The following is a 16,023-nucleotide window of genomic DNA, read 5'->3' as shown; positions in this document are numbered from 1 at the left end:
AAAAAAAATACTTTCTGCCTTTGGGTATACGCAAAAGAATTATTTATTTTAACAGAGAGAGATTGGTGTTTTTAATTTTCTTAAATCTATAGTTGTTTGTTAATTATTACTGTAAAAAATATCCATTGTTTCCTTGTATTTCTCCGTGTATACGACGGTTTAGAGTTGTTTTTATTTTGAGAAAACTGCTTTTCACTTAAATCGTAAAAGGATTAAACGTTTAACGTTCGTCTGTTAAAATTCTAGCCTCTTCTCTTGCAGTTTTGATTACTATACTTTAACTTCACGCTTTCTCAAATATTTTACGGTTATTTTTAGCACTTGCACTTACTTTTCAGCAATGGACAACCAGTCAAATTTTCATTTTGTGACGTAGCCAAGTTAACAGTTAACCTATCATAAAGCCGAAGGGTAAAACTTCCTCGTAAAATCCTCTTTTTTATTCTGAATGCAAACAAAAACTGGTTCTGAAGCGGCGATGAGGTTTTCCCTTTCTCAAACATCATACAAAAAGAGTTTTTTACATAATAAAACTGGTTAAGCTTCTTTTCTCGCTTCGGAGATCACCTTACATATGAGGAAATATTCAAACGCAAACAGTTAAGAGGCTCTATCTGTTTGTGTTGTGTATTATTTAATGGTTTTGAACATTGTATCAATAAAAATGTTATTTGACTTAGTCAAATTCATACTCTACCTGATCAGCATCTTTCTTTAGATGTAGTTTTTTGATAAGTTATTACGAATGTTGAGCCGCTATCATATTAAACCTTTTTGCAACTAAATATGAATAATGACGCAAGACTTTTAAGGTAAATACAGCTTCTGACTTTTTTTTCGGAATAAAACTCTGATAGAGAGTTCACTTCATTAGGAGGTGATCCAGATTCGAATCCCAGCGGTGGCTGGCTTGGTAAGAATTCTTCTTTCGACTCGCACAGAGCTGATGTAAAATATCTTCAGTGATAGATGAATCATAGGTTAGAATTCCCTTACCTTCGGGCGAATCGTAGGAAGTCTTCGTGGTTTCCCTCTCCATGTAACGCAAATGTGGGTTTAATTCCATCAAAAAGTACTCCTCAAAGGCTAGTTTGTTCAATGCTTGATCCAGGAGCTCCTTTGTCTTCTGAGTTGGGTTTAAAATTGCTAGGCAATGGAGTTAAACATTGATAGTCGTAAACTCAGAATTGGGTCAGCTGTTCAACGTTGAATATAAAGTAATAAAACTCTAGGGCCAAGGTAGGTTTGGGAACAGAGCATTCTCCTCACAATAAATGAGTGACCCAGGCTCGAATCTCAACGGTGACTAGTCAATACGAGGTGTAATATCACTTTAATTAAATAGCATAACCTATTAATTTAAGTATAATTATGTTTCATTCAAAATAGATTTTGTCAACATTCAATTACATCAACTTGATGATTTAAATTCTATTATTTGATTATGATATTGCAAAAGCAGTAAAAAAATTTCGTCTGCCCCTGGTTCGAACTCATTTCATTATTATAAGAATTATTATCATAATTCCTGTCTTCATTTTTCTTTTTGCTAATATGTTTTTTAAAAAAATATTTGACCTTCAATTTTAGATAATTTGTTTTGCAGAAAAGCAATAAAAAACACGCGTCGAATCGTTTCTCGGAAAAAAATTTCATCTCTTGGTATCCAACCCTGTCTGGTCTTAAAAAAAAAAGAACTGGTTCTGAAAAACATAATATAATAAAATGTGGATTGAAATTATTGTATTTCTTTCCAATGTATAAATGGCAACAAAATTTCTTATGAATGCTCTCTTTTTTGCTGTCACATTTTGTTGTTCTTTTGTTGTTTTGAGTTCAAATTCATCAATAATCATAGTAAGCCAAATACGATGTATATTAAATACCAAATATATTTTCTACAACTATGAAGTTGTTTAAGTGATTCGAAAATATTGAAAAGTATCTTACAAATGTAATTCTACGGCCATCAATTTTTTTTATAAAATAAATGTGCGATTTTTTCAGTGTCATATATCGTAGACTATTATTAGAATTTTAATGAAAAGAATAATGGTTTTTTAAGGTGTGGAAATACATATTTTACAGAAAATATAATTCTATAAGTTATTAAAAACCTCTCCAATTAGAAAGAGAAAATTCTAAGAAAGTACGGTCACACTGAAGAAACATATGCGTGACAAGGTAAATGCCGAAATAATTTAGTCAGGAGTTAAAATGTTTACCTCTAAGCCTGAGTATACTCACATTTCTGTAGAAGACAGCTTTTCTAATTTGAGCTTATTTCTTTGATTTCGTGCCACATGATCTAACATTTCTCTCAGCAACTCCACTAAGCTAGTAAACTGAAAAAGAATACACAACTTATAAACTGATTATGTTGTTAATTTGCGTAGCACTAGAGCTGCACAATGGGCTATTGACGACGGTCTGGGAAACATCTCTGAGGATGATTCGAAGACATGCCATCACAATTTTGATCTTCAGCAGAGAGGATGGCTCCCCTGCTTCGGTAGCCCGACGTCCTGCTCTCGAATTCGAGCACTTTCCGGTAGAACAGTTTAATGAGGACCGATACCGTACACCCCCGGTTCCTTTGCGGGCTGAACAAAGTGGTAACCCACCCGCACACTGAGCGCAGCCATTGATGCTTGCATTCGGTATTCTATTGGAAACCGCGTCTTGACGATCAGTCCACTGTAGGAGTATAAACGGATTACTTAATACTGCTAATGAAATCTCTTGTGTAAGGTTATATTTTAAAAATTGAACTTCATATACAAATTGTCATAAATTGAATTTACTTCATGGTTTTTTTCATACAGTGTCAGCCGAAGCATTTTTGACAAGATTAAAACGAGATCTATGCTTATCAGAGTTGTATCACGGATTAAATTATAAGACTAATTAAATTATAATACTAATTAAAAAATTGACACATCATGGCTGAAAAAAATTAATTCTTCAAAAATAGATCTGAAGTAATAATTAATCATGTGCCCAAAATTTAAGGAGACGGTGGTCTTTTTAAAGCGAAATCTTATTTTTGATACTAGAAATTTTTTTGTGACCTATACAAGGTATTTTAAATTTTACGAATTATAAAAATTTATATTATTCTTTCTATTTGTAAAAAATAATTCCAGATATTAACTAAATTAAAAAAAAGTACTTCCTACTTTAAGTTGTGCAACAGTGTATGTCGGGTCAAAATAGGCATAAAATATTTCAGCTAATATAATAAAATTTTTTTTTCATTAAACCACCCAGTAAATTTCTTTTGAAAACATTTGTAGCAGAAACCAAGCTATATAAACATATGTTCTTTCTTTAATTGCAATACATTTGCACAAATATCCAAGATGGTTCGAGGTTTCCAGCAATATTTTTAATTTTTTAAGAGAATCGTTATTTATTTCCACAATTGGAATTTTTTAAGCTAATATTAAAGAAAAAATGTGACTTTCTCAGTAATTAGCACCTCTCTAGCCAAATCATAAATTCATTACTCAGTCTTAGCAAAATCTTTTATTACTTCTTGCTACTACTTCTTTTGATTTCGTAACTTTTAGATATGCTGTGTTGACGGTTTACAGTCGGAAATCTTATTTAACGAACATTTCGGAAGTTTTTTCGTAACATAACTTCCAAATAGTGAAGTGAATTTTTTATTTAACGAACTTTTCTTTGAGATCTACTTTTCCTATTTACCAAAATATTTTAGAACATTTCAAATTTGTTGACGCATTTTATGGGGGAAATGACCTCTAACTGATTTTTAAAGCCACTTTAATTTTAGAGAAAGCAGTAAAATCCATTTTTGTTCGCATTCCAAACCAAGAACTCAGACAAAATTATGGGATTTTTTCAGTAGCAATTAAACTTATGAACGCATGTGGTAATGTATGTTTAAAAGTACTTTTATAATAAATGTAGCTATAATTTTATACATAAATTTAACTTTTTTTAGTTGAAAATATATGCATTATGATAGTGTAACACTGGATAATGTTTTGCTCTATTCTTGCTTTTTATGCAGATTTCTTTTACGGTTATGATTTACAAAATAAATAGTAGATACTAGTTTACAAGATAAGGTGTATCAATTGCTATTTTAATTATGTCTAGTGTTTATGAATTTAAAACCTGTTTTGTTTTGTTTAAGTATTTCAAAAGGGGATTTTCTATTTAGCGAATTTTCCACGTAACGAACTTATTTTCGAGATTTAGCGTCTTCGTTAAACAGAGGTCCGACTGTATTTCCTTTTAATCCCTTTCTCTCAGCCTATTTCAAAGCTTAATATTTTTAGTTAATAAGTACATTTGAAAATGACTTTCTCAGCAAGATTAAGTTTTTAAAAAATACTGATTTAAAGTAAGACCTTTAAGAAGCTAAAAAAAAAAAACCAATAGTGAAAAATTTGACATGGATATTCACAAAGAAGGGAGACAAAGTATTGTAACAGAAAAAAAAATAGTTCCAAATGTTATCGAAAAATGGCAGTTTGTGATAGATCCGCATGCGCACTACTCAGCGAGATTTCATTTATACGGATTTTAAAGGTAGAACTCTCTCCACTGTTTGACGAGTCTCCTTTTGAGTTGCCACTTGAGGATGGACGTTAAAGAGTATCGAGGCAACCTCGTGAATACAAGGAACCATCATGTCAACGGGGTAACTGTTCAAACTATCATGCTATGAGGCACGTGCAATCAGCTTGATATGGAACTCCTGATTTGTCTAGATAAAGCTATGACAGACTAAATACATGTAATAAACATATCCAATTATTTGCACCTATTCATTTTCCTTTTTGAAGTGAAACTTCGAAAGTGACTTCCAACAAGGTTGCGTTAAACGTTTAACGCAACGATAAACAAAACAAAACATTAATAACAAGAAAAAGTCGTTTGGTTGCCTAGCAACCAGCTAGAGTTGCAGTTATTACATCAGCAGACGATTTAAAACAATTATTCAAACTAACTGTTTATTGATAACGGAACATCTTTATTGCCACTATCCATTGCAGGTTCACAAGCTCTGGCAGACGTTATTGGTGAAGAAACTGATTATTGTGAGCGGCCTGTGATCCTTGCAGGAGATTTTAATGTGAATTTCTCGTTACCTGAAGCTGAAACATTATTAACCTTCCTTATAGGCAAATTTGGATTGGAAATGATAAATGGTAGGAATGATCCAACAACCAAAGGGGGAACTTCCATTGATGCAGTTTCTGCAAGATGTATTGAAAAAATAGAACTCAAACATTTCGTATCTTACTTTAGTTATCATAATCCCATTGTAAATGTTATAGATTTGGATATTTCTCCACTCGAAAATGATAATTAAAAGATGCGATCAATTGTGAATTGTAAGCAATGTTAATAAAGTTTGCCTTAAAGAAGCAAATGATTTCACTAAAAATTAATTTCTACCCCTTCCTATTTTCATTTCCACATTACGAAGTTTCACTTTTTTCGCGCGGAGGGACTCCACGCACTATTTTTTAATTTCTATTGACTTGCATAATTCCAGCAGGATAATGCGACACCTCACCCGTCTAGAGCTTCTAACGAGTGACTTCAAGAGCACTTAGTTATAGATACTTCCAATGGTTTCCTTAATAACCAGATAAGAATATTATTGAGTATACGCCTTTCAGCATACTGTTCAGATTAAATATCCACCAACTCGCACTAATATAGATTTGTTAACTCCCCTGCAGGAGTCATGGTGAATTTCCTATACCCTACTTTCAAAAATCAAACTCGGTCAGGCAATACCGTGTTGCGGCACTTCTGCGTACACTATAGTAGGTAGGAGCAGCAGTTATTCTGTTTCGTCAATGTACAATTATACTAAACTTACTATAACTTAGTACATAATTGCAGGTGTGTACTCTCTTACAAACGAAATTAGAAAATGAAATTTATTCCGCTTTATCTTGGTAACATTTCCTCATCTAGCCACACAAATTTGATTTTAATTCACTAATAAACTAAACTAAGTGATACGACAGCCCATTGAGGGTCAAGGCCTACTGTGCCCATTACAGTTTACTTGATCTTGGGCTCTGGGGTACAAAGGCAGCGGTTCCGCTTGGATGGTCAGCCTAACATTGAGTCACCAATGCTTAGTCCCTAAGAATGCTTGGCACTCGTTTTATCGACTCACTAAAGCGATGAAAGGCTGACTCAACCTTTCCCGGCCCGAGGATCGAACCATGGTCCTGCGGCACGAGCGCACGAAGTGCTACCACTCAGCCACCGGGAGTCTTATTCACTAATACTAAACATTAAAAAATACCAAAAATTGAGTTATTTAAGAGTTTTACCTGATCAAGCTTTAGACCGGGACTGACGACAATAGGAATAAGTCCAGGCATTACTTTAGTAGCCAGTAAATTAACAGTTAAACCATATTTCTTCTCTCCTAACATATGCTTATATATTCCTGCAACGTAAGATAGTTCTTTAGTTCCAGAAATTTTTTTATCGAGAAATATAAAACAGAACATATTGGACTCTTTTTTTTTTTTTTTTTAATTTTTAGTTCTTACTTACCATACTTAAAAAGAAAATTCATTAAAGCACTGCTGAACCAGTCAGTCATATTTTTAGTAATAATACAATTTTTGTTAAAACAATACAATCGATAAATTAACAATACAATTTTTTTTAGAAAATATGTATGGTACGTTTCTCTGTAAATCAAAAACTGTTTTACTTAGCGTATGTCAGTATGTGAACTTTCCTTGTAAATCTAAGTATATCCAGTCTTTTACGTAACAAAGATGAAATTGCAATTTGCTCTCCTTTTCTTGCACTTAAATGTTAAGATACCATTATAAAATAAATATAGTACGAATTTTCCATTTAACAAACATAACTAACATTTTTTTTTGAAGACTTCATTTGAAAATTAGACATTTTTAATCATATTCTATGATGATTCAACGTTTATAGGTTGGTTCGTTAATGATGGCCTTGCAAAAACTATCCAAGAAGGATAGAGTATACGTAGTGCTATATAACGACTAAAGCAAAAAAATAAAAAAATATAAAAATGAAAAACGTGAATTAAGCACAAATGATAGTACAGAAATGGATATTAAGTTTCGGTTTAACAAGAATCTTCCTCAGTGTCTAAAAACCAACTGATGATAGGGAAATAAAGAGACAAATGCGTGCGAAGTGTTTTAACCAATAGGGACAGAGGAACAAGTTTGGACAAGATCACCTTTTTTATTATACATCACCTTTTTGGCGTTTAGACACTGAGGAATGTTCTTGTTTATAGGATCGAAACTATAGTAAGTCTGTTTCTGTACTTTCATTTGTGCTTATTCACGTTCTGTGTTGCTCCAGCTTACAAAAACCAATTTAATAAAATATATTTTTGAACTTAAAAATTTAGGAATGACGAAAAAAAGGGCATATTTCTACTTTTAAAAAGTGGAATTTATAGTTACTTTAACTTCATATACGAAAAATAAGTATTATTTTTGAGAGTTTTTACCAGGAAATTAAATAATACGCATGTTTTATTATAAACGTGAAAAATAGGAGTTACTACGAAATAGGTTGTTTGGTAATAATGTAAATTTAATTTAATAATTTCAAAAATTTTTTCCCATGATTTTTCTTTAAGGAACTAAAAAATATAAAACTTTCCCACTTACTTACGACCGGCATGAGAATGGCTGGATCTTGAAGCTTGGCTTTTCCGAGCATTGGCAAGACCTCGTCCAATATATTTGTCTTTTCCAATTTATCTATAATTTTTTCCACACAATGAAGAGCTATTGCTTGCACCTGGATATAGGAATCTTCCTGATGGGGTAAACGTTGAAGTGGAGGGAAAAAAAAGAAATCCAAGATAATCAAACGAAGTCATGCAAACACTGGGGTGCTTAGTCAATATATTCCAAAGGAATTTTTTAAGAAATGGGTATATTTTCTGAGAGTAAATTACCAAATTTAAATATTTTTGCTCATATATATTGAATTTAGATAGCAGTTATTACTTAAGTTGTATTTATCTCTCTATTTTAAGCATAATTGTGTCATTGGTGGTAGTTGTAATACCATAAAATGAACTGATACTGGGGAGACAGTTTTTGACCTGCGTTCCGGAAAGGTTAAGCCTACTGTTTTCTAATATTAAAAGAAGTAAACAATCAAACTATGCATTAACTACGTAAATCCAGCATGTAAAATTTGCTTATTTCACTAACTCCTTATAGTTCCAACAATTTATCACCCGAAAAGCGTCTTCCTATGCCTCATTTAATAATAATAATAGTGATAAAATTCCAAAATCAGCGAATTTTTTTTTGCTATTTAAACTATTATTTTTAAACAACATTAGTCACATGAAAACGCTTTTTGAGATGCAAACTGTTCTATAGATATAGTAGAAGGTTTACAGAGTTTGGTAACTTTCCTTTGGAGATGACTTGGTTTTGGACTCGTTAATTGAATTGCAATTTCAAATGATTAGATTAGATTGATAAGAATGATTTGTATTCTTAAAGATTCTTTAGTATAATTATGGTAGATTGAGTTATAAAATGCAAAAAATATTAAGCATATTTTTCTAGCAATTACCCATTTCTTATTTATATCATCTGCATACTTTTTGTTAACATATATTATACTTACCAACCATTAGTAATATGACTATTTTTTATAACTGAAGATATCAATTGGAATATTTTGTTTAAAATGCAAGTTGAAGCTTAAATTTTAACGAAAAATTGAAGATAACGAAAATTTTAAGTTTGTAATAAAGTGTATAAGAGTGCTTATTTTGCAATTTAATAAAAATTTTTTTTTTTGAAAACTTAAAAGTTATAGAATATTATTAAAAAGAAGTCTAATTTTCTTTGGTTAAAATTTTGCAAAAAAATGGAGATCAAATAGCCATTGAACTTTTTGTAATTAGTTTTAGTATTTTAGTAAATATTCATGTCAACAGCATTCGAATTTTGGAAATGTGGATTTTAAATCGGCTCGCAAGTGAACAAATAGTTTAGGACACATCTAATTCTATCTGAAATTCTATCTAAAAGGCATTGTCTATCTGTAAATTCGTGCTCTGAGACACATGTTTTTTAAATTTGTTGAAAAGTTTGTATTTTTGTTCGACTTTATACGCAGACCTAAAATATTAAAAGAAACAAAAAAAAAAAAAAAAAACAAAAAAAAAAAAACATTGGAAATATAGCTTATTTGTATCACTAGCATGATTATGCTCACTAATTTTCTGATACTTTTTACCACTTTGTTCTTTGATGTATTAAAGCCTAAAAATGTATGAAATTATTGTTTTAAATTAAATTTTTAGATTAAATTTATAAAAATATATTGCTATAGAAATATCAAACTGTTATTAATATATTATAGGGTGTTTTAAATTAGATTAGACTAACCGCTTCAAAATTTTTTACAGTTTTCTTGTTTTAGAATAAAAATTCTTGCAGCAAAATCATGGGGCACCGCATAACGATTTGTTCTTAGAATTCCTGGTTTTTAGTTCAAACTCTTTTCAGCAGATAAAGCTGCAAATGGTCTAACGTCTAAGCCAATGAAAAATGCTTGAAAACTACAAATTTGAAATTTTCGAAATCTTTTAATAAAGGAAAATCGCATTATAAAGCTTGCGAAATGGCGATGCATAAATATTATGGACCCGCTTACATTTGATCACTCGAACATCATTTGATTACTCAGAACTATTCTAACCACAAATGTTTCATAAAAGCAACCCAACACACACCACTATGCAACTGCAAAAATAGTTGAAGAGCTTTGCAGTGGCACCTATTGGAATATTTCATAACTTAACGCAAAATTTCTTGAAGAAACAATTTATATCCTGTCGCATAATATTGCTGTAAAAAAAAATTTCAAATCTTTTTTGATTTTCAGATTTAAATTTTCGAAAATTGTCAGTATAAGTTAAGACAGTTAAGTCTGTATTTTATTGAACTACATAAAAGTTGAAATCGTTTAATTATGACATTTAGTTTTTAATGATTTTGATATATATGTTTTATTTAATGAAATAAAATTTACTGATGCGATTAAATTTAATTGAAAAATTTAGTCGCATTACTTCTATCTATGTGTTTTAACAGGAATAATTTATCACTCAAAAATCGCTAATGTATCTTAACCATACTTATGCAATATCTTATGATCTTAAGAATTAAAAAAAAAATTCGCATTATTTTATTCTATGCGTTTTAACAAGAATAATTTAGAACTTAAAAATAGCTAACGTAGCTTTACCATTCTTTTTCAATATTTTGCGATCTTCATAAATAAAAAAAAGCTTAAGACATTTTGAATCTTAAAAATTGTTTCAAAGAAGAAAGTAATAAAGTACAAATAGCTTGCCGGAAGGATTATTTTTTTGAATTGAACTTAGATCAATACAGTTTAAAAAACATTTCATGCAAAATGAATAATTTAAGAACATAAGCATACTTTAAAAATTTAAAAAAAGCATCTTTTCAGCATATCATTTATTGAAATATTCTTGTGTTGTAAAGTGCTTAGTGAAATAACAATTAATTAATGGAAATGCTGTTCCGTTTGAAATTTTAATGATAAACGACGAGAAGAGTTTTAAGTGCTTCGGGGTTAAAGCTTGTTACAAACTTCAATCATTATTTTAAAGCAAGGCTAGAAACTGATTTGTTTCAAATAGTGAATTCAAATAATTTAGAAGAATATTTTGTCAGCAATATTGCATGTCTGTATCCTATAGATTTTCAAGTCACATACCAATCATTAGATATATATTTTGAGAATTTATTCCCATTAATAACACTATTAAAAGGATTTTCTTAATTTATTTTCTGAACAAATTTTTAATATAAATATATTTATGTTTACAAATTTGATAAAGTCTATTAAAATTTCATCATCACAAAAATCAATAATGCTTTAAAATTTTATTACAGTTAAGTAGAATATGTAATCCTAATATTTTAAAGAATATCACTTGATATTTAAATTTACGTGTCGTAAAGTTTGAAGAATTTTTTATAAAGTGAAAATGTTTGTCCAAATATATTATAGAAAAATGTAATAATCCATGATTTGTTATTAAAGGGATTTCTATCAAACCAAACAAATACCAATATTTTACTAACAATATTCCAATTATGAATACGAAATAAATCTAGTATGCAAATGATATAAAGCATGCTGATAAACATGAGAGCATCATTTAATGAATGTAAGGAATAAAAATGTATTATAATTCCACTTTAGAAAAACTAAAAATATTTTAATTTTTCAATATACTCCATTTATTATTTGAAAATGTTCTCACCTTAAAGGGTTTGTTACTTTTGATGTGTTGTAAAACATTTTTTTTTTCGAATGGTGATATTTTTGTATCATAAATTTTTTTTAATGAAAGCGAAAAAAATGCACACATAAAGCATAAAACATCCAATCCATATTTAATTTCTTTTAAAAAATAAGATTAAGGATAAGTAGAACAGTTTTTCTTTGTTACTGAAAGACTATATATGAAGAATTCAAATTAAATAGTTACTCATAGAAAAATCAGAATCACGAATCAGGCTTAGAAATAATTTTTTTTGAAGAATTATTATTTAAATACGAATCCCAGCATTGAGTAAGATCACTGTGGTGACAGTTAACCAGAAGTATTTATTTTGATAGTCTAGTTAATCGATGTATAGCGTGTGAGGCTGTAAATTCAGAGTTACATATTAGATGTAGAACGAATTTTGAAAATAAATTTCGATTGTATAATAATAAAGGGAAAAAGAAACATCGCAATTTTATTAGTAATTACAATTCAGAATTTATAGTTAACCGATTCGAAAAAATATATATTTTTTTAATATAATTCTATTTTTATTGTTTCGATTCCCTTTACAAGAGAATCTATAAATGCAAACATTTATTGTCGCTAAAGCATTGTTTGTTTTACTTTATTTATTTAACTGCTGATGTCAAGAGTAATATTTGTTCATTGGTTCATTTGTCAAGAGTTAGACGCGTCGAAACAACATGAACCCCACAACTGAACAAAGGCCAAGCAATGCGGACTCGTTCGCACAAGGTTCTATTCATTTCATATAATTGTGTGTATATAAAAGCTTTTAATTATTAAGGCATGGTGCTGCATAAATAAACTTATAATAAATAAAAGCGAAAAATTTACTCCATCGATAGGTTAACTTTACTATCGCATTTCGTATACTTTGTACTATTGACTTTGAAAAGAATTCTTTATAAAAACAAATGAATGTAATTAAAAAGTATTTTAGATTTTGATTGTTTTTTTTACTCTTTTAACCAAATCACTTCGCTTTTTCAAAATTTTTCTTCAAAGATATGAATGTATGAATTATATCGACCAAAAATCGATCATGAACATTTAAATGTTAGTATTAAGTTTAAAACTGTACGTTATTTTAAGTTAGTGTAGTTTTCACTGCAAATGTTATTAAACTGAGCTGTGTTTAAAACCATGCTTAAGTAAACCCATTGGCGGCAAGAAAATAATTTTTCAACAATAATTTGAACATTAGTTTTAATTACTAAAACATCTCTGAAAACCTTGTTTTTTTTCGAAGAAACATTATAAGCATTTGAAAAGCAATGCAAGACTTTTACCTAACAGAATTTAGATTCATGAAGGATTCTAAGGAAAAAAGTATTTTATATTTATATTTATTGTAATATTTTTTGAATAAAAATTAATTATAAAAAAGAATAAGAATCACTTTAACACCGAAAGTAATTAATTAATTACAAACAGATAAACTATTGTGAAAACTAAGTCGCGTTCGGAGCTTTTTTTATTTTTTAAAATGATTTTATTATCGATCGAATTCTTGATACGTGCCGTTATTGACAAAATTTAAGAGAAAAGATAATTTAAAAGTAATTTATTTTAAGATGTAAAAAAATTGAATAGTATATGAAAAAAAATCCTTTTTTTTATATTTAAAGCTCATGATGTATTTTTTGAACCGCCTCTAAAAAGGGACACCAGAAACACAGATAGGTTAAAAGAAGAAACTCATAAGTTTTAATAATAATGCGTAATTATTTTTTGTTTATTATACTTCTTATTCTAAGATTATTTAAAAAATTTTTCCATAATAACGCTGTAATAACTTCATCGTTTTTTTTAACATAAAGATGTTCCAGGGTGTTATAAGAATGTAATAACTTTTATTTAACATGGAAGCATACAATTAATCTACAGTTTTTTTTGATAAAAATTTTTTTTTGTATTTGTAGATTAAATTTTATGAAAGAGATTCAATATCATGAAATATTGTCAATTTCAGTGAAATAAATGCATTTATTCCATTTGTGTAGTGAAAATGGGTGCATGCAGCTGATGAGGAATTTTCATGAAGAGAGTGTTAATGAATGAGCACGCTGTTTTTTTTCTTCCTTTTTTTGCTTTTTGGCAAAAGCGAGTTTAAGAAAAAGAAAAAGTTTACAAATTTGCATTTTATATTAAAGTTAAGTCACATGCACCCAATGGGGAATTTCGGTAATAATTTCTGAATGTTAAAGTAAAAGTGAAATTGAAAAAAAAAACAAGTTTTAAGTTAGAAAGAAAAACTTAGAATTTATGCTTTTTAATTTAACAAATAGATGGCGCCATGCACTATTAAATTCGCTAGTCTTTGCTTTTAGATTGATTGCATGCTTCAACAAGTCGTATTTATGCGCTTTAAATTAAATATAATTTACATTACAGAAAAAAATATGAAATAAAATGAATAAAATAAAATTAATATCTGGGAAAATTATGTCAAAAGTAATTTTTTGTTTAACTTAGCATTGCTTGGATGGCACGACTTGATATTTTAACGTTTCATGAAATAAAATATCTATTTATTAAGCAGCTCTTATTATATTTTATGTTTATTGATTCTTATTATGCAATTTTGTATGCATTCTTTTTATGAAAAAAATGTATGGAACTAAAGTAAATAATATGATTGAAATATAATTTCAGAAACTAAATCTTAATGAAATCAATATATTTCTTAGTAGTTTGATTTTACTCCTACAGATGGCAGCGTCATAGGGGAAAGCAACTTTCAAGGTGTTGAAGAATTTTTCGGGACTCGACTAAAGAAAATTAAATATGTAAACTAACATTAGGTTTTAAAAATATTTTAAGCATCTCTTCAGTTCTTTAGATGCATTTTCAAACAAAAACCAAAAAAAAAACAAAAACAAAAAGAAAAAAAAAAAAATTTAAGACCGTAGAATAAAATGTTATTGTTATAAAAGAACTTTTAACATATTTTTATTTTTGGAATTTGTTTTATTTCTTTCGTTTAGCTTAATTTTATCTAGGGAATAAGATTGCTATTAATCTTAGCTTGATACTATCTAAAAAAAAAGATAGTGTACAGAATGAAAATAATAAAATTACTCTTTTTCCGTTTGAGTAAATTATTTTTCATTATTTTATTTTACCAAAAGTCTCCTTGAGAATATTTTTTTAGAAAATACTTCTAATGAACCAGAACAGAGCAAGGTTTTGATTTCAATTAATATAATGGTTATATTTCTTAATATGCAAATATTTAAATGTTGGAAAAGAAACTTTTCTTCCAAAATAATAAAATCAACAAATCAAGAAGAATATTGGAAAATGTCACGTTTATACTAATAATTAAAAAAATTATTAACAATTAAGGATTATAAAATCCATCAAGTACTAAATCTTCAAATCTTAGGCTTTTAAAAACTTATTACTTTTTTTAAAAAAAATTAAAAGCAATATAAAATGGAAGCAGAATTTAAGCATAATAATATTTCAAATTGCAAAAGTTGAATAGCAGTTTTAGAATGACAATATTTTTTTTTTTGTATTTTTAGTTTGATGCGAACTATTTTTCTGTGATACCATTTATAATATTGCTGACAACTTATACTGCTTTCATGTATTATCAGCATGCATGCACCCACTACACAGAAGGAAAAATACATAAAAAATCACTTACCTTTCAATTACCTTATGTTTTACAAAAATGCATTCAGTTCACAGGTATTTTTATTTAACTAAATAATTTTTAATCGAGAAAAATTGCAATTACAATTTACCAATTATTTTTACCTTTATTGAAATGCTATTGGGCTTATATAAAAATATAAACTGTCTGAAAACAATAAGTATTTTTGTATGTAACAGTGTACAATGCACAAAATTAAAAAGATATCATCCTGAATAACTTTCGTTCTAATGATCGGATTTTCAAGTACTCTAAGCTAATAATTTGTATTCATAGTTTCTGTAAAAAGTAGGTTAATCCTCTCTCTGTGTATTTTTTTTAACAAAGTAGGTTCAAAAATCACGTATTTTTTATTACATATTTAAAATCAGATCATGATTTTAAGAATTGTACAGCTTTGGAATCTTTTTCAATTTTAAATTTTCAGTTTTTGCTGGTTAATAAAATGAGGCATTTTCTTGATAACAAATTACACTATAATAATATTTTGGGAATTGCTCTAAAGTTGCAAAATAGTTTCAACGAAACTAAAATTTTTCAACCCCTACTTTTTAAAGGAGCGAACTTACTTAAAGTTAAAGGTGTAATATAAAAGTTTAAACGTCGAATTTGTTCATTTAAAAAACAAAACACACTGTTTGATTTTTTGAGTTGCGCATTAGAGCGGAAGTTATTCAGGGTGATATCTTTTTTATTTCGTACACTGTACATGAATTAAGTATAAGGGAAATATGTTTAATAATACATCTGGCTGTAGTTTTAGATTAAAGATTAAAAATATTATTAAAAATAAAATTAAATACATCGTTAAAATGAAGTTGTAATATATTATTTCTTTGAACTGAAAATGCATTTTGTACTGAGATATATAATATTAAAGACTCATTAAACTTACCTATTTTCTGTCTTATTGTTGTTTGCGAGCAAATATTTTCTAGTGATGCAATTTAAATAAAAAGCTATTTTTTCTTGGGGAAAA

General features: G+C 28.6%; 1 protein-coding gene and 1 long non-coding RNA gene across 8 annotated transcripts in view; one reads left to right on the top strand and one right to left on the bottom strand.

Moving 5' to 3' along the window:
* LOC107440096 (SCY1-like protein bma) overlaps window positions 1-16,023 on the bottom strand; it is a 691,298-nt gene that overhangs the window by 23,655 nt on the left and 651,620 nt on the right. For all 6 annotated transcript variants that reach the window (XM_087154978.1, XM_087154980.1, XM_087154979.1 and 3 more), the window contains 3 exons: window positions 7,683-7,833; window positions 6,336-6,454; window positions 2,248-2,345 (listed from right to left, as the gene is read on the bottom strand). In XM_087154978.1, coding sequence (XP_087011104.1) covers window positions 2,248-2,345; window positions 6,336-6,454; window positions 7,683-7,833 — 368 coding nt within the window. The remainder of the gene's footprint in view (window positions 1-2,247; window positions 2,346-6,335; window positions 6,455-7,682; window positions 7,834-16,023) is intronic.
* Window positions 1-16,023, top strand: part of LOC139427147 (uncharacterized) — a 71,173-nt gene that overhangs the window by 35,172 nt on the left and 19,978 nt on the right. The window lies entirely within an intron of this gene.

The sequence above is a fragment of the Parasteatoda tepidariorum genome, chromosome 11 (assembly GCF_982258835.1).
Source record: "Parasteatoda tepidariorum strain Cologne lab strain chromosome 11, Ptep-v5.0, whole genome shotgun sequence".
Lineage (NCBI taxonomy): Eukaryota > Metazoa > Arthropoda > Arachnida > Araneae > Theridiidae > Parasteatoda > Parasteatoda tepidariorum.
The sequence above is the reverse complement of the archived record's forward strand: the minus strand, read 5'-3'. Positions and strand labels throughout refer to the sequence as shown.